General features: G+C 39.2%; 1 protein-coding gene across 1 annotated transcript in view; it reads left to right on the top strand.

Moving 5' to 3' along the window:
- Positions 1 to 17,927, top strand: part of armc2 (armadillo repeat containing 2) — a 225,590-nt gene extending 207,663 nt beyond the window's left edge. The window contains exons 15-17 of the mRNA XM_060854607.1: positions 11,604 to 11,736; positions 12,904 to 13,064; positions 17,706 to 17,927. Coding sequence (XP_060710590.1) covers positions 11,604 to 11,736; positions 12,904 to 13,064; positions 17,706 to 17,902 — 491 coding nt within the window. The 3' untranslated portion in view covers positions 17,903 to 17,927. The remainder of the gene's footprint in view (positions 1 to 11,603; positions 11,737 to 12,903; positions 13,065 to 17,705) is intronic.
- The last annotated feature ends 1,495 nt before the right edge of the window (positions 17,928 to 19,422 follow it).

Below are 19,422 nucleotides of genomic sequence, written 5' to 3'. Positions count from 1 at the left end.
CCATATTCCTAATTCCTCTGCCTCCGTCGTATCTGCTCCCAGGAGGACATGTTCCACCATAGAACACACCAGATGGCCTCCTTCTTTAGAGACCGCAATTTCCCTTCCCACATGGTTAAAGATGCCCACCAACGCATCTCGTCCACATCCCGCACCTCCGCCCTCAGACCCCACCCCTCCAACCGTAACAAGGACAGAACGCCCCTGGTGCTCACCTTCCACCCTACAAACCTTTGCATAAACCAAATCATCCGCCGACATTTCTGCCACCTCCAAAAAGACCCCACCACTAGGGATATATTTCCCTCCCCACCCCTTTCCACCTTCCGCAAAGACTGTTACCTCCGTAACTACCTGGTCAGGTCCACGCCCCCCTTCAACCCACCCTCCCATCCTGGCACTTTCCCCTGCCACCGCAGGAACTGTAAAACCTGTGCCCACACCTCCTCCCTCACCTCTATCCAAGGCCCTAAAGGAGCCTTCCACATCCATCAAAGTTTTACCTGCACATCCACTAATATCATTTATTGTATCCATTGCTCCCGGTGAGGTCTCCTCTACACTGGGGAGATTGGGCGCCTCATAGCAGAGTGCTTTAGGGAACATCTCCGGAACTCCCTCACCAATCAACCACACTGCCCCGTGGCCCAACATTTCAACTCCCCCTCCCACTCTGCTGAGGACATGGAGGTCCTGGGCCTCCTTCACCGCCGCTCCCTCACCACCAGACGCCTGGAGGAAGAATGCCTCATCTTCTGCCTCGGAACACTTCAACCCCAGGGCATCAATGTGGACTTCAACAGTTTCCTCATTTCCCCTTCCCCCACCTCACCCTAGTTCCAAACTTCCAACTCAGCACTGTCCCCATGACTTGTCCGGACTTGTCCTACCTGCCTATCTCCTTTTCCACCTATCCACTCCACCGTCTCCTCCCTGACCTATCACCTACATCCCCTCCCCCACTCACCCATTGTACTCTATGCTACTTTCTCCCACCTCCCCCCCCCCCCCCACCTTATCTCTCCACGCTTCAGGCTCACTGCCTTTATTTCTGATGAAGGGCTTTTGCCCGAAACGTAGATTTCGTTGCTCCTTGGATGCTGCCTGAACTGCTGTGCTCTTCCAGCACCACTAATCCACATTCTCCCTGTGTCTACATGGGTTTTCTCTGGGTTCTTTGGTTTCCTCCCACAATCCAAAGACATGTAGGTTAGTTGAATTGGCTATGCTAAATTGCCCATAGTGTTCAGAGATATCTTGGTCAGGGGTAAATTTAGGGGAATGGGTTTGGGTGGGTTACTCTTCGGAGGGTTGGTGTGGACTTGTTGGGCTGAAGGGCCTGTTTCCACACTGTAGTGATTCTATTGTCTTATCTTTAGTGGTGCACCTAAAAGCATGGTGGAAACAGATTTGAATATTTTTTAAGGATCTTGACAAACAAGGGAATCAATTGTTATCTGTGGTAGGTGGGAAAGTGAGGCCACAATCAGATCACTCATGATCTCATTGAATAGTGAAACAGGCGGAAGAGGTCAAATGGCATACTCCTACTCTTAATTTGTATGTTCATATTTTGTGAACCTGAAACACTGGAAGGTATTTTGACCTGACAAGGTGGAAGGGTTTGAGAATGAGAAGCAGATTAAAAGGTTGAAATTATCTATGAATTAGTCAGTCCTATTGATTTCTGCATGATCTGCAGAGTATGAAAATTACCAATCACCTGGGGAACAGGCAGGTTGATAATTTAAATATATTGAATGCTTATTAACAGCTTCTCTAATCTTGATTTCTGGCTGTCAAAAATGTGTGGAACTCCTAGAAAAATCAGGCATGAGGACAGCACGACTTGAGGGGCTGTACAAGTGTCAAGCAAGAAATGTTTAAAGTAGTGATCACCTACCTGTTTCCTTGTTCAGATGAAATTCTTTGTTCACTGGCATTCTTCTGAACCAAGGTGAGGAGAAGTAGTAATGCCACCAGCAAAAAAGGAAGAGATAGCCTTCGCTTTGTCCTTAAACGTCAGCAGTTCCATAAGAAAGGGTGATGAGCACAGAGTACCAGTTGGCAAGAGGCAGTACCTCATCCACAGTGTTTACAGCCAATGATTAGCTTCCATAACATGACAGTGCACCAGTGCTACAAGAAGCTAAAACTTCCAAATCAGTGATCTCTGGCATTACAGCTCCTGAAAGAAGACCTCCTGTCAAGTGGCTACAAATGTCACAGTAATTAGTCATCACTTTGGCTCTCTCCAGGAAGGCAATATTTATAGAATCTCACAATCTGCTACATACAACAGGATCTCACAATGTACAATGCCTTGTTTGCCACGCCTGGAACTTCTCAACCTGTGAGACCAGTCAGATGAATGTATATTCAGCTTTTTTGTTCTTACTGCCTTCCCACAGATCTTGAGGTCATCAATTCCAAACGTACAGCAATCAAGGTACCTCCACATCATGCAATTGTCTTCATTATGAAAAGAGTTTTCACTCCATCAATGCTTAGCTCCTAGAATCACAATAAAAATCATCATGGGGAAGGTGAAACCTTAGTGTTATTGTTACTAGTGATCTGGAGACCCGGGTAATGTCCTGGCAGCTCTACCATGGCGAAATATAAATTAAATGAAAATCTGGAATTAAGAATCTAGTAATGATCATAAAACCATTGTCGATTGTCCTGTTCACTAATGTCCTTTAGGGAAGAAAACAGCTGTCCTTACCTGCTGAGATCAATGTGTGACTTCAGATCCACAGTAATATGGATGATTGTTAACTTATCTTAAATGGACCATTCAGTTGTGTCAACCTGTAGAATATCTTGAAACAAAGGAATAAAACTGTTGGACCACCTGGCTTCAACTGTTTAAAAATCTTTTATTCAATCACTCATGGGATGTGGGCCTCACTCACTGAGCCAACATTTATGCCCATCTCTAGTTTCCCTTGAGAAAGCGGTAGTGAGCTGCCTCTTTAAACTAGTGTAGTCCATTTAGTCTAAAATGCCATTTGGAAAGCAGTTCCAGAATCCTAACCCAGAAACCCCAAAAAAGGTGATATTTTTCTAAGTCAGGATGGTGAGTGGCTTTGAAGGAAACTTGAGGTAGTGGTGTTCAGATCTATTTGCTACCTTCGGGATGAACGCGATAGTGAGTTTTGAAGCTGTCTAATGAACCTTGGTGAATTGCTGCAGTATACCTTGAAGAAGGTACACACACTCCTGCTACTGAACATCAGTGATGGAGAGAGTGAATATTTGTGGATGTGGTGCAAATCAAGTGGCAGTTTTAACTTGGTTGGTGTCAATCTGCTTGAATGTTGTTGGAACTGCACTTATCCAGTCAACTAAGGAATATGCTCCCAAATTGGGCCTTGTAGATGGTGGACAGGCTTTGGAAAGTCAGGAGTTACTTATTGCACAATGCTAGGATTCCTTAGGAAGGATTAGGTGGTCAGTTGGCAGTGTGAAGACTCCTATATAATCTTAATTTTTTTTTTATTCATTCAATTTATTCATAAATGGGCATAAAACACTGGCAATGCTCACAACTCATGAAAGAATAAAGAGAAGTTTAATTAGTTACAGGACAGAGAGTTTAATGTCAACAATGGGGAAGCTTTTAGACATCGTGGGCTTAATCATAACTTCCAGAAGTTCTTTCAGGTCAGGTTAGAGGTTAAAATTTTAAATCCCCTTGAAACAGGAAGTCCAGCTGCCTAAACACACCCACCTCCGTGCTTACTTTGGTCAGATGAGGAACAGATTTTGAAACTACGTGTGGGAGGTGGGATGCTCATTTTACAGTGGAGTTGTATTTCTTCCTTTTGTTGTTCTATTTTTTTAATGTGTTAGTTGTTTTTCAAGTGCTGGAAAACCTGACAGTTAAAAGCATGACAGAAGAACAAAATGCATACAGCAATTGCCTATATAGCACTGCTTGAGGGCAAAGATGATCATGATAATTTCCTCTTGGTCCAACAAAGGTACACAGTTAAACCTCCTACACACACATACACACGTTTTTGATCTATATGCTCCTCTCCTCTGTGTAACACTCCACTGGCTGCAATTTGTTCTTGTAAACCCTTGTCACTGCTTCCTCCCTCTGCAATCTTGATAACCTCCCCATGCTTCTAAGCTTGGCTGTGGTCTTGTGCTGGAGGATTCCTTCTTTATCCAGCCTGTCATTCAGTTTGCCTGTGGTGGAAAGCAGACAGTGAAATTAAAATTAATCTGCAAATAAAAACTGCTGATAGTTCAGGAAAACCATTTATCAAGGATGTTTTCAATCTGAAAATCACTCCCCTATATGACAATTGCCTCCCAGCTAAAATCCAGGCCAGTAATCTGGGAGAAACGTATCACACTCTTGGGTAAATACAGACTAACAAAGTTTAGCCTGGATTTGTTTAGGGCTAATTATATTTGATGAACTTTATTTGAGTTTTGAATTAGCTAACAAAGAGGAGGGCAGTGCAGTTGTTGAGGTTATGGACTTTCAATAGGCATTTTTAAAATTACCAGATAAGTGTGGCAAAATGAACAGTAGTAGCATGGATACAAAGTTTCGAAAGGAATTTAAACTATTTGTGATTAATGGTCCAAAGTTCAGTGCTAGGATCATTGTGGTTTTTTGATTTTCATTGATGACTTTGACTTGTGAGAGCAGGGCACACTTTCAAAATTTGAAAGTGACACAAAATATGAAAGTGGAGTAAACAGTGAGGAGCATAGCAATTAATTTCAAGAGGACATAGGCTGTGAAATGGGCAGCCACATGAAAAAAAAATCATTGAATAAGTTCATGACTGATCTGTTTGTGGTTTCAAATCCATTTTCTTGCCTGCCCAGACTAGATCTTATTTTTTTTTTGCAACTGTCAAATCATAAAGTAGTCTATTTAATCTGCAAAAGCAGTTTAGTTAGTCCCACTCCCTTTCCAATTTTTAATTACAATACCCTTTTTCCCCTCTTACATTTCCCTTTTGAAAACACACAATTGGATATGTCTGCAGCTCCCTGGCTGTCCAGTCGAGGTTCTAACCACTTGCTGTGTAAAAAATGATTTTCCTTATTTGCCTTTTGTTCTGTTGCTAATTGCCTTAATTCTGTGTTAGCCAGTTCTTGACCTCTCTACCAGAATAAATAAAGGTATAGAGCAGTAATGCCTGTAAGTTAGAAACATTTATTCAGCCAGAGCTGCAATAATGTCCACCTCGGGGAAATATACTTTAGGATGGATAAGAAGATTTTGGACGCTGAAGAGATTTATTAGAATGGTTCTAGGAATGAAATTACAGTTATGACAGAAACTTGATTTCTCCTTAAAGTATATTAAGAAGAGATTAATTAGAGATGTTTAAAAATATGAAGGCTTTAGATAGAGTGAATAAAGAAAAATTGTTTCCTGTGGCTGAAACATCAACAATCAGACTTAAGGTGATTGACAAAGAACCAGAGATGAATCAAGGGAAAACATTTGTATGCAGCGTGCAGGATTTGGGATGGATTTGTCTGATAGGTTGGTAAAAACATATTCAACCGTGATTTTCAAAAGGGAAATGAGTAAGTACTGGATCAAATCCTGGTATTCCCTCCCTCACAATGCTGTAACGATTCTGCACAGTGATGTAGCGGTGCTGGTGTTGGACTGGAGTGGTCAAGTTCAAAAGTCACACGGCACCAAAGTGTAGTCCAACAACTTCATTTGGAATCACAAGTTTTCAGAGTGGTGCCCCTTTGCCAGGTTCTACACAGTTGCATTGGTTCAAAAAGAAGGTGGCCCCAGTGCCACCATCTACAAAGCAATTAGGGATGGGCATTAGGTATTGGTCTTGTCAGTAGCATGTACATACAAAGAATAAATAAAAATCAAACTTGCAGTAAAAATATTGCAGGAATTTGGGGAGCAAGGCATGGTGATCAAACAAATTAAATTGCTCTTCAAAATATCTAGCAGCCTTGAAGTCTGAATTATTGCATTCTCTGTTATAATACACAATGGTTCTATTATTCTATGTAAAAAGTGATTCATTGAATATGAGTGTGCTGAGAACATGATGAAATTATAAAGGTTAACAAGGAGGTTAAAAATTAGAATACAGGTTGTTTTGCTATAATGTATGTTTAGTTAATGTGAATTCACTGTAATGCTATTGCCAAATTAGGGACACTGTTGCTAAAGCATGAAATTTTAAAATGTGTATTGGCTGTAATGTAACTACATTGCCAACACTTCCAGCACTGTTTCTAAAGTATGATTTTTCTGAAATGCAGGGTTGCACAAGAACGCAACTATTGCATTATAAAAGAACTACCTGTACAAGAAAAGTAAACTAGAAATATGTAAACATATTGTAGGATTTGTCCAGATTTTTTAAAGAAGTTAACAAAGTGAGTATTGGGCCAAAGAAAGTGAGTCTGGGGAATTAATATAATAAAATAAGGAAATGACAGATGAATTGAAAGGCTATTTTTCAATGGTCTGCACTATAAAATGTATTAGTAACATCCCAGAAATAGATGTAAATCAGGAAATAAAAGAGAATGAGGAACTGAAGAAAATTACAAGTCACCAGAGAAGAGATACTGAACAAATTATGAGAGCTGCTGGTTAACAAGTGCAATGGTCATAATGGACTTCAACTTACAGTCTTAAAATAAATGGAGAGTGAAATATTTGATGAATTGGTTTAAGTTTTTTTGCAAAATTCCAATAGTCTTGGAAGGATCTGTTAGACTGAATTTTCAATGAATGTGACTCCTTTATTCAAAAAGAGAGGGAGACAGAAAATAGGAATCTCCAGGCCAGCTAGTTTAACATCTAACACAGGGAAACGGTTAGAAGTTGTTATTATTAACTATGTTATAGCAGAGTAATTAAAACGTTCATGGCATTCAAGCAGAGTGAACTTGGTTTTGTGAAAGGGAAATCATGGTTAACCAAATTATTAGGGTTCTTTGTGAAAATAACACATACGTGGATAAAGGGGAACTGGTAGATATACTGTTTTTAGATTTTCAGAAGGTATTTTATAGGGCACTACTTCATGGATTATTTCAGAGAATTAAATAACATATTGGCATGGATGGAAGATTAGCTAGCTAACAGGAAATTGAGAGTAGACATAAATGAATCAATTTTTGCTTGGCAAGTTCTAACAAATGCAGTGCCACAACGATCAGTGTTGTGGCCTGAACTCTTCAGAATTTATATAAATGACTTGAAAGAAGGGACACTCTCATAAGAACAGGATATGATGCCACAGCGAGAAACCATAATGACCTCCACAGGAGACAGACACGGGTTGCACCCAATAGGGGACTCTTCATTGTCCAGTACTTCCCCAGGAACAGAGAAGTTGCGCCATGTTCTTCGCAGCCTTCAACACATTATCGAATGAGGATGAGCAACTTGCCAAGACCTTCCCTGCGCCTCCATTCCTCACCTTTAAGCAATCGCCAACCCTTAAACAGATGATTGTTTGCAGCAAACTGCCCAGTTGATAGGGCAACATCAACCACAACACTGTACAACCCTGTCATGGCAACCACTGCAAAAGTGTCATAGTGTCATGGATATTACCATTACACGTAGGTACCCCACCCACCATGTACGTGGCAGGTACTCATGTGACACAGCCAATGTTGTCTATCTCATAAGCTGCAGGCAATGATGCCCTGAGGCATCGTACATTGGCGAGACCAAGCAGACACTACAACAGCAGATGAATGGACACTGCCCAACATTAACCAGACAGGGATGTTCCCTCCCAGTCAGGGAACACTTCAGTGGTCAGGGGCATTCAGCCTTGGATCTTCGGGTGACCATCCTCCAAGGCAGACTTCAGGATACACAACAATACAGAGTTGCCGAGCAGAGAGTGATAGCCAAGTTCAGTATCCATGAGAATGGCCTCAACTGGGATCTTGGGTTCATGTCACACTACAGGCGACCCCACTACACTATACACTCTCACACATGCACTCACACACAAGCACACATACACACACACTCTTACATACTCACACACTCAAGCAGACCTCTCTCATGCATACATTCTCTTTCAAGGACCCACACCCACCCCCCCAAACATTTACATTCAGTGCACACCCTCTCACAGGCATATACTCCATGACACTCATGCACACACTCTATCTAGCATGCACGTGCGTGTACACACATGCACTCTTTCATTCCCTCACGTGCACACAGACATATAAGTCTAGGGGGTGAATTTGCATTTGCAGAATTGTATTTGCAGATATGTTCTATTTCGTTCAAAAAGTACACATTCTGTAAGCAGTCAGTATTTTTTATAATCCATGTGACATTTTATAAATTCCTACTTCGGGAATAGAATCAGTCTGAATCAAGATTGGAATACATACAGACTCTAACCTCACACCTTTAATGAATCGTCTGATCTGAGATGTCACTTTTTTTATAAAACCTTAAGTTATCTCAGGAATGTGACTTGAAAGAAGTTCTGACATTTACATATTATTGAATCGAAACCTGCAACCCATTCTAAAAGATGAAAGACTTAACACAATCTAGGTTTGTTCAATATATTGCATCAGTTGTATGATACTATGATGTTTTTCAATAAATTCTGAGTACTATGTTCCAACCCCTGTAGCTACCTGACAAAGGAGCAGTACTCCAAAAGCTTGTACTTCCAAATAAACCTACTGAACTATAACCTGGCGTTGTGTGATTTTTAATTTTGTCCACTCCAGTCCAACGCCAGCATCTCCACATCTTGAATGAAGGGATGGAGTTTTTTAGATTAGATTACATTAGATTAGATTACATAGATTAGATTAGTTTACATACAGTGTGGAAACAGGTCCTTCGGCCCAACAAGTCCACACTGACCCGCTGAAACGCAACCCACCCATACCCTTTCACCTAACACTACGGGTAATTTAGCATGGCCAATTCACCTGACCTGCACATCTTTGGACTGTGGGAGGAAACCGAGCACCCGGAGGAAACCCACGCAGACACGGGGAGAACGCGCAAACTCCACAAGTCAGTCACCTGAGTCGGGAATTGAACCCGGATTTTGGTTGCTACATTTTCTGATGACATAAAGATTAGTCAAAAAGTGAGTTCTAAAGAGGACTTGATGTTACGAAGGAATATAAATAGGTTAAGTGCATTGGCAAAGATTTTGTATATAGAGTATAATGTAGGAAAATGTGAAATCATTCCTTTTGGCAGGTAAATTTTAAAAATGGCATATTGTCTAAATGGAAAGAGCAGAGCTCTGAGATGCAGAGGATCTGGATGGGCTAGTACATGAATATAAAAGATTATAACACAAGTACAGAAAATAATTAGCAAGGCTGGGAAAAAAGTGCCATTATTTATTGTAAGAAGAATTGATTAGAAATTAAGAGAGGTTATGTTGCAGTTATTCAGGACATTTGTGAGACTCCAAGTGAAGTACTGTTTACAGAATTTTCTAAGGAAGAATCTAAGAGTATTACAAGCATTTTAGAGAAGATTTTCTGGCGAAATACCTGAAATAGGGGGGCTGTCTTACAAGGAATGGTTTGAAAGGCTCGGCTTATATCCACTGGAGTTTATAAGATTTAAACATACAAGATCCTGATGAGTCTTGTCAAGGTGGATGTCAAAAGGATGTTTCCTTTCATGGGAGAATCTAGAAATAGGGATCACTGTTTCAAAATAAGTGGTTGCCCATTTAAGACAGATGTAGGAACTTTTCTTTCTCACAGAGGGGATGCAGTGGCCTGGTGTTTCAGTCATTTGACTAGCGAGCCACGACCCAGGTACGTTCTGGATTTGAATCCTTCCATGGCAGATAATGGAATTTGAATTCAATAAAAATCTGGAATTAAGAGTTTAATGATGACTGTGAAACCATTGTGAATGGCCTTATACTGAACAGTCAGCATGACTGTGTGCAAGGGAAGTCTTGTCTCACAAATTTGATTGAGTTTTTGAGGACATGATGAAGATGTCTGTGACCAGTGGTGTTCCACAAGGATCAGTGCTGGGACCCCTGTTGTTTGTAATGTATATTAATGGTTTGGATGAAAATGGAGGTGGTCTGATTAGAAAATTTGCAGACAATGTGAAGATTCTGTTCTGCAGTTCTGGATAGTGAGGAAGGTTGTCAAATGATACAGTAGGATATAGATTAGTTGGAATGTTGGGTAGAGAAATAGTAGATGGAGTTTATCCAAACAAGTGTGAGGTGATGCATTTTGGGAGGTCAAATACAAAAGGAAATTATACAGTAAATTGCAGATCCCTTAACAGCAATGATATCGACAGGGATCTTGAGGTCCAAGTCTATAATTCCCTAGAAGTGGTAACACAAGTGGATAAGATGGTAAAGGAGGAGTATGGCATGTTTCCCTTTATTGATTGAGGCATAGAGTATAAAAGTTGGTAAGTCAAGTTGCAGCTGTATAGTCATATTTAGTTTGGTCATATTTGGAGTATTGCATGAAATTCTGATCGCAACACTATAAGAAGAATGTGAAGGCTTTGGGGAGGATGCAAAGGAAGTTTACCAGGATGTTGCATGGATTGGAGTTTGGATAAGGAGAGGTGGACAAACATCGATTGTTTTAACTCGAGCTTCAGAGGCAGAGGGGTAACCTGATTAAAATACATAAAATTATGAGAGGCATGGACAGGGCAAATAGTAAGAGTTTTTTTTCTCAGGGTAGGAATGTCAAATACTAGGGAGCGTAAGTTTAAAGTGTGAGGGAGAAAGGAGATGTGCGAGGCAAGCTTTTTACACAATTGGTGGCAGGTGCCTGGAATACACTGCTAGGGGAGATGGTAGAAGCAGATGCAATGGCACTGTTGAAGAGGCATTTAGACAGAAACATAAACAGGCAGGGAACAGAGAGAAGCAAACTATGTGTAGAGAGATGGGTTTAGTTTAGAATGGCATCATGGTTGGCACAGACATGATGGGCATGTTCTTCTGCACTGTTCTATGTTCTATCTTTAATCTTCAGGAAAACCCATCTGGTTCACTGATGTCATTTAAGAAAGAAAATCTGCTATTCTTACACCGTATGGCCTGCATGTGACTTCAGACCAATAGCAATGTCTTGACAATTACCGTTAGAGAAATTAGGGATAAGCAATTAATGCTGCTCTAACCAGCCATGTCCATGTCCTGTGAATGAATATTAAATAAAAAGTCTTTGGAACATTTCTTCAATAGGTACTGAAAACAGAGTCTGAATATTTTCTTGAGGCAGAAGTAGATGGATTTTAGATGGATTGTTTTGATCAGCAAAATTATTAGGATAGATGGGGATGTTGAGTTATCAGATCAGAAATGAACTTCATAAATGGTGGGGAAGGCTTGAGGGGTTGAGTGGCCTACTCCTGCTCCTAATTCATTTTTAAAGTTCTCACAAAGGGGAGGGGGTCCAGAGACTACATATGCCCTGGCAACTTGGGTTTGATTCCTGTCATGACTAAGTACTTTCTTTATTTTTGGCTTCTAAGGAGTTTTCTTAACTAACATTTAGCTACCGCAAAAAAGAGGAAATTTTGTTCTGCTAAAATTATTGTTTTATTTCCCATAAATTAGTAGATAAATTTATGATCACATTATTGGATGCCAAACACCAGGACGTCTGTTTTGCTGCTTGTGGAGTGCTTATAAATCTGACAGTTGATAAAAACAAACGGCCCATATTGAAACAGGATGGAGGGATAAAAAAGTAAGTATAAAACTCTACATTTTATGCTAACTGATATTACAATAAATGCCTCTTTTCATGCAGGTATTATCACCTGGCTTGTTACTGCAGTATTTTTACACAGTTGTTGGTTGATTTAGGTGAGTTGGAGTATCAATGCAAATTAATTACTTATCTGTGTCTTACAGTAAACTAAATTGAAACATTGATGTTGAATCTTCAAACAAAGGTTTCACCATCAACAGCCGGAGGGAAGGTCTGCTAAAGCCCCCAAGAAACAGAATAACCATAAAATCATTGGGAAATTTAACCCCTTTTAATTTATAATTTCATTTTAAGAAAATTGATCTTGAGTTTCTGTGGGATCTCTCCATATCCACTGGTGGGAGTCAGGCAGACATCCCAGGGAAGTATGAACATTGAAGACAGCCATTTCCTAAAAGATTGTGCTGGCCTCTTGCCAGGGCCACAGCAAGAAACTGAAGCACTCCTGTGGAATTTCATGTTCCTGATCATTTGTAAAGAAATATGTTTTGTTTTATGAAGATGCAGGGCCATTTCATCTGATCCCACTAGAAATTTGAAGGATCAGAAGGATAGATGACCCTTAACTTTCCTTTCATTGGCAAGTAAATGAAGGATGCGCACCCAATAAAGAGGCATAAACTTTAGCTAAAGGTTGCACTTATAAAAGAGTGGGGAATTATGAATTAGGGTTGGTAAACGTTTTTGCCCCCACCACACCCTCCAGATTTTCAGATCTTTACATTGTTTTCTGCAGCCCACTCTATAAGCACAATTAATAGGAAAAAAATCTTGCATGTCTTCAGGACTTTGGGATTCCAGACATATCTTTGGCAGAGTCTGATGCACTATTACTGGTGAAATGCAAGAAACCAAGACCTCTCAGACTTGGCAGTTCATAGGCTTACCTCTATTCTGATCAGTGATGTTTTAAGAATGTGAAAGATGTTCTACCCCTAATGAGGTTTTGTAAAATTGCAGCATTAACCTAGGATAGGAAACTAATTTCTAACCCTTAGCATGCTCCTGCCGGAGCTATGATCGGGATGCACTGAAAGGCTGCAGATTTCGAACTAAAATCTGTTTTCAAATGCTATGAGTAAAATAACTGTTGTTTCAAAATATATTTTTGAATGACTGTGCTGTATTTTGTTGATATTCTAGGTTAATTGACTGTTTGAGAGACTTCGGGCCTACCGATTGGCAATTGGCCAGCCTGGTCTGCAAAACCCTTTGGAACTATAGTGAAAAAATAACCAGTACTGTGTTATGCTTTGGAGAAAATGAAACTAATGAACTTCTGGAACTCCTTCCAGCATATTTAAGTAAGAACATTAAAACCACTTTGCCTGTGATAGTTTCTGTAATATATAAATATACAGTCAAATTGATGTTTAACGAGGTTGATCTCTGTATCCATCAATTTGGGAATTGTTTAGAATACCTGATTTCAGTATTTCATTACTTTCTTTTTAAAAGTAATGAATAATTCATAGAATTAACTTATAGCTACAGATTGCACTCTGTGTTTTAGCAACCTGTTCATTGTCAGCTCTTTAATGAAGTAAGTCATCCTGGGGAATTTCTGGCCTATACTCATCTTCTGATATAGCCTGTTACAAAGACACACTCCTACTCTATATATATTTATATTGCATACTTAATATAAGAAGATGTTCCCAAAGAGATTTACAACAGTATATCAAACAAATGTTGACACATGGGGTGTGCTGAAGTCCATTTTCAGCATTAAGAATGTAACATTTAGAGAACAAGGAGCTTCTGAGGTTCAAGGTTGCAACAGTCAATTCTACCCTGATTTGGACAGGAATTATTGCAAGGTTTTTGATAGGTCACTCAAGATAGCTCGGGGTCTCTGAAAAAAATTCTAAGGTCATTGATAATTGGAGAAAGAGACAGGGACAAGGAAAGACTCCATGTTAGGAGTGGCAATTTTTATCTGTCCCACAGAGAAGGAGTCAAGAGTAGTTCAATGGCTCTGTGCTATTAGACAAGTTTAAGAGGATGCTCTCGGAGTAGGTAAGCAGCTAAAAATTGGAGATAAAACTATGAAGAAGAAATCCTGGGGAGCTGAGAAAGTGGAAGAGTTATTGACTCTGAGTTGGGTGAAACCGTGAAGGGCTGTGAAAAAAGTCGGTGATTATTAATATTTACATGCAGCTGAAAAAGTGAGTGTTGGAAAATCATAAGCAGGATTTGTTTGATGTAAACGAGCAATATTACAACTCGAAGGAAAAACAGGAGCAATTTTTGCAGTGGTCAAATTAACTATTGGCCAAAAGCTAAAGTTGTACTAGTGAATAAGTACTGGAGTGCAGTTTTGGGTTCAGTAGGAATATGAAATTAGGAGGATAAAAGAAAACGCACAGTTGTTGAGGCAATCCATAACAGAGTGGGTCTTAAGAGGGTGTTTTGTGGCCAAATCCACGAAAATTGAGTTGTAATCCTTTGTGAAGTTTATTGAAGTTTGATGGCCCATTGTGTCATTAATGTTTGGTGAGAGTCATTAAGAAGTCTGTGTTTGCTTTTGCTATTTGATGTTCACTGTAGCGAGTCCAATCACAGTACATTACCCATATAATGTTAATTCTAGAGTTTAGAAATAAGTAATATTGTATATTGGGTTACTGTTTTCACTCATATAGCAAAGTATTGTTATTGTTTACACCATGGATGAGTCCAGAGCAAAGGATCATAAATATAAATTAACCACAAACAGATCAAGCATACAATTTAGGAGGACTTTTTATGTAATGTTGAGAAAATGGTGTGACTGAAGCAGATAGCTTGAAATATTTAGGCTGAAGCTTTCTTCATACATGGGAAATTCAGGGACAGGGTGGGAAGGTTTAATTAGAGTGGAAAGTCTGTGTGGAGAATGTACGTGGCATTCACCAGTTGGACTGAAGCTTAATGACAGGGATCTTAACTTTCCAAACACAGACTGAGACTGTCATAATGTTAAGGGCTTGGATCGAGAGGAATTTGTTAAGTGTGTGCAAGAAAATTTTCTGATTCAGTATGTGGATGTACCTATTAGAAAAGGAGTAAAGCTTGACTTGGGAAATAAAGCAGGGCAGGTGACTGAGGTGTCAATGGGGGAGCATTTTGGGGCCAGCAATCATAATTCTATTAGTTTCAAAATAGTGATAGAAAAGGATAGACTGGATCTAAAAATTAAAGTTCTAAATTGGAGCAAGGTCAATTTTAACAATATTAGGCAAGAACTTTCAAAAGTTGATTGGGGTGAATATTCACAGGTAAAGAGATGGCTGGGAAATGGGAAGACTTCAATAATAAGAAAATGAGAGTCCTGAGATAGTATGTTCCTATTAAGGTGTAAGGAAAGGCTGGTAGGTGTACGGAATGCTGGATGACTAGAGAAATTGAGGTTTTGGTCAAGAGAAACAAGGAAGCATATGTTAAATATAGAGAGCAAGGATCAGGTGAATCCCTAGAAGAGTATAAAGGCAGTCAAAGTATACTTAAGAGGGAAATCAAGAGGGCAAAAAGGGTACATGAAACATCTTTGGCAAATAGAGTTAAGGAGAATCCAAAGGGATTCTACAAGTACATTAAGGACATAAGGGTAACTGGGGGGCGAATAAGGCCCCTTAACGATCAGCAAGGTCACCTATGTATGGAACTACGGAAGATGGGGAGATACTAAACAAGTATTTTGCATCAGTGTTTTACTGTGAAGAAGGATATGGAAGCTAGAGAACTTGGGGAAATAAATAGCAACATCCTGAAAAATGTCCATATTATAGAAGAGGAGGTGCTGGGCATCTTAAAATGTGTAAAGGTGGGTAAATCCCTGAGACCTAATTAGGTGTACCCTAAGTATTTGTGGGAAGCTAGGGAAGTGATTGCTGGGCCCATTGCTGAGGTATTTGAATCATCAATAGTCACAGGTGAGGTGTCAGACGACTGGAGGTTGGCTAATGTGGTGTCACTACTTAAAAAAGGTGGTAAGGAAAATCCTGGGAACTATAGACCGGTGATCCTGACATCAGTGGTGGGGAAGTTATTGGAGGGGATTCTGAGGGACAGGATTTACATGTATTTGGAAAGGTTAGGACTAATAGTCCTGATTAGGAACAGTCAACATGATTTTGTGAATGGGAAATTGCATCTGACTAACTTAATTGAATTTTTTGAAGATGTAACAAAAAGGATTGATGAAGGCAGAGTGTTGGATGTGATCTATATAGACTTCAGTAAGGCGTTCAACAAGGTTCCAAATGGTAGACTGATTAACAATGTGAGATCACATGGAATACAGGGAGAACCAGCTACTTGGATGCAGAACTGGCTCAAAAGTAGAAGACAGAGAGTGATGGACGGTTGCTTTTTGGACTGGAGGCTTGTGCCACAGGGATTGGTGCTGGTTCCACTGCTTTTTGTCATTTATATAAATGACTTGAATGTGAACATAGGAGATATGGTTAGTAAGTTTGTAGATGACACCAAAATTGGAGATATTGTGGACAGTGAAGAAGGTTACCTCAGGGTACAACGGGACCTTGATCTGGAATACTGCATTCAATTCTGGTCTCCCTGCTATAATAAAGTTGCTGTGAAACTTGAAAGGGTTCAGAAATAATTTACAGGGATGTTGCCAGGGTTGGACCGTTTGAGCTATAGGGAGAGGCTGAATACGCTGAGGCTATTTTCCCTACAGTGCCAGAAGCTGAGAGGTGACCTTATAGAAGTTTATAATGTCATGAGGGGCATAGATGAGGTGAATGGTTAAGGTCTTTATCCCAGGATGGAGGAGTCCAATATTAGAGGGCATAGGTTTAAGGTGAGAGGAAAGATTTAAAAGGCAACTAAGGGGCAACTTTTTCACACAGAAGGTGGTGTCTGTATGGAATTAGCTGCCAGAGGAAGTGGTGGAGGCTGGTACAATTACAACATTTAAAAGGCATCTTGATGGGTATATGAATGGGAAGGATTTACAGGGATGTGGGCCTAATGGTGACAAATGGGACAAGATTAATTTAGGATATCTGGTTGACATGAATGAGTTGAATTGAATGGTCTGTTTCCATCCTGTACAGCTCTGTGATTCTATGACTCAATTTTTAAGGGACCAGTAAATTTATATATTACAACAGTAAATGTTATTGGCTGGTAAGTATTATTATTTATTCCATTTAGTGTTGCTGTTTTTTCTTGCCTCTTTTAATAATGGTGATGATTTCTACAACTTTATATGACTGAAGCAGAGATACTGATCTTCCTATTAACTGTGTGTCATTGAGACTTCAAGCCAGCTTATCTGTATCCATACTGACTTTGAAAGGACTTTTTTCAATATGACACTAAGTGGCTTAGAATACACATACTTTAGGATGTATAATCTCAATTAGACAAACTGAGAGAAAAAAACTGAATAGTTTAAAAGAACATGCAAATTTATTTATAATTATATTCCAATTATACATATTGAAACTCAAATAACACTTCAACAATATTACCTCTACTTTATACACAGTAAATAAATAAGATTGCCATAAGAAAATAGGTACCTTATACTTTTGCAAAATAGTCCATCATTAAACTCTTAACCACGATCATTTAAAATAAAAATTCTCTGCTTAGTAACCTGTAATTTACATTTTTGGAAGTCTAAGATTTTATAAATAAATTTTCAATATCTCCCTGGTTATCATTGGTGGTTTATGTGGAACTGCAAAGTGGAACATCCTTGACATCACCCTCGCCTTTTGCCGGAGAGCCTGAGGAGTCCAAGTGTGAATATCAACCAAAGCTGTGATTTAACATTGGGGCTTTATGGTTAAGTGACTTGTACACTAATCAATTGCTGCATCACTAGTACTAAATAACTAGTTGGCTATTTAAGCTTACTCAATAAACGAGGCAAAATATTGATATTGATTTTTGATTGAAAATTGTTATTTTCCTCTTTTATTTCTTAGATGAAGAAATTGCATTAGATGTTGCCATCAATGGTTCAGATGAAGGACTGCTGGAACACCACAAAATGTGCTGGGAATCTGAATTTGTACCTGTGGCTCAACAATTACTATGTAGGATTCAGCATCACCACAGGCACCCAGAAGCTTTACCATCTTCGTCACTGCAGAACTGCTCCCCTTCAAAAGGTTTATTCTAATATTCTATTGCCAAGGAAAACAAAACTCGACATGTTTTTTGATTTGCTGATCTAACATACTGAATATTGATTTCTTAAATATTAATATATAACTACTGAATGTCACATCGCAATTGCATTTTGTTTTAGATTTGGCTTCATAGTTTACTTTATGAAAATCAAAATCCCTAGTGTCTTGAAAGTAAATGATATGAACTTAAAAATTTATCCAACTTCATGGACATATAGCATTTTTCACAATTAAGCAATTGGTTTGTAGAGTCCGATGTTTGGCCTTTGTGAATGTTTTTCTTTGTATTAATGTACAGTGTAAGATACAGCAATGATCTGATCTATTGACAATAAGTTTAGAAAATTGTAAATATATTTTTGTACATTATGAATAGTTTTAATTTTGAGTTTATTCAAAGTCTCTGTGACACTTTGATTTAATGCGAGTGTCAGATTGTCTCTTACCAGTGAAGTATATGAACAGAAAATTTAATAAATGGTTTGTATTTTGTCCCCATGACAAGAGGTTCCCAGTGCAGTGTATAAAAGTGACATTGCAAGCCATTAGTAGAGAAAAACAGTATCACAGAACTTGAAAGTACAGGAGGTCATTCATCCTATGACAGTTCACCAGCTCCCTGAAAAGCTACCCTTTCTATAATTAAGTTCTCTTACTTTCCTTTTCCAAATTCTGGTTTCTGGGAATTTCTAGTAATTTCCTACAATCCTATGCGTGAATAAATTTCTTTTTCTTAACTGATTTTATGATGTCTTGAATTAGAAAATGGATGACTATTACAAATTGATCATTCATTTATTAAAATTTTTAACCTATGTCTGTTCCCAGAGTTAGAAGATGACAAACTGGTTATTTACAAGAATGCAGGGTTAACTGCAGATAATCCTCATGAGAACATGATGTGGAGGTGTCGGTGTTGGACTGGGGTGGACAAATTAAAAAATCACTCAACATCAGGTTAAAGTCCAACAGCTTTTTGGAAGCCTTCAGAGCCCTGCTCCTTCTTTAGAGAATACATTAGAGAGAGAATATATTGAACACAGAATTTATAAGTAAAAGATCAAAGGGTCATACAACTTAGGCAAATTTATTGAACAAACCTAGATGGCTATTAAGTCTTTAATCAGTTAGAATGGAGATGCAGGTTTTGATTGATTAATATGCAAATTCCAGAATTTCTTTCAAGACACTGCCCCAAGATAACTTTAGATTTTATCAGTATATCAGGTCAGACAATGCATTTTAGCTGTGAGGCCAATACAAGTCCACGGTTAACCTCATGATGCTGCACTTCTCGAGCTTCCACCTTCAACATATTAAAACAGCCATCCCCTAAGAACCAGCCCTATGCATACACAGAATCTGTTCCGCTGAGGAAGAACATGACGGTGTTGAGGGACGCTCTCATAAGGACTGGATATGATGCTCAACTCATCGATCACCAGTTCCAACTTGCCACAGCAAAAGGCAGTAATGATTACTTCAGAAGACAGACACAGGATGCGACCGA

The sequence above is a fragment of the Hemiscyllium ocellatum genome, chromosome 3 (genome assembly GCF_020745735.1).
Source record: "Hemiscyllium ocellatum isolate sHemOce1 chromosome 3, sHemOce1.pat.X.cur, whole genome shotgun sequence".
Classification (NCBI taxonomy): domain Eukaryota; kingdom Metazoa; phylum Chordata; class Chondrichthyes; order Orectolobiformes; family Hemiscylliidae; genus Hemiscyllium; species Hemiscyllium ocellatum.
The sequence above is the reverse complement of the archived record's forward strand: the minus strand, read 5'-3'. Positions and strand labels throughout refer to the sequence as shown.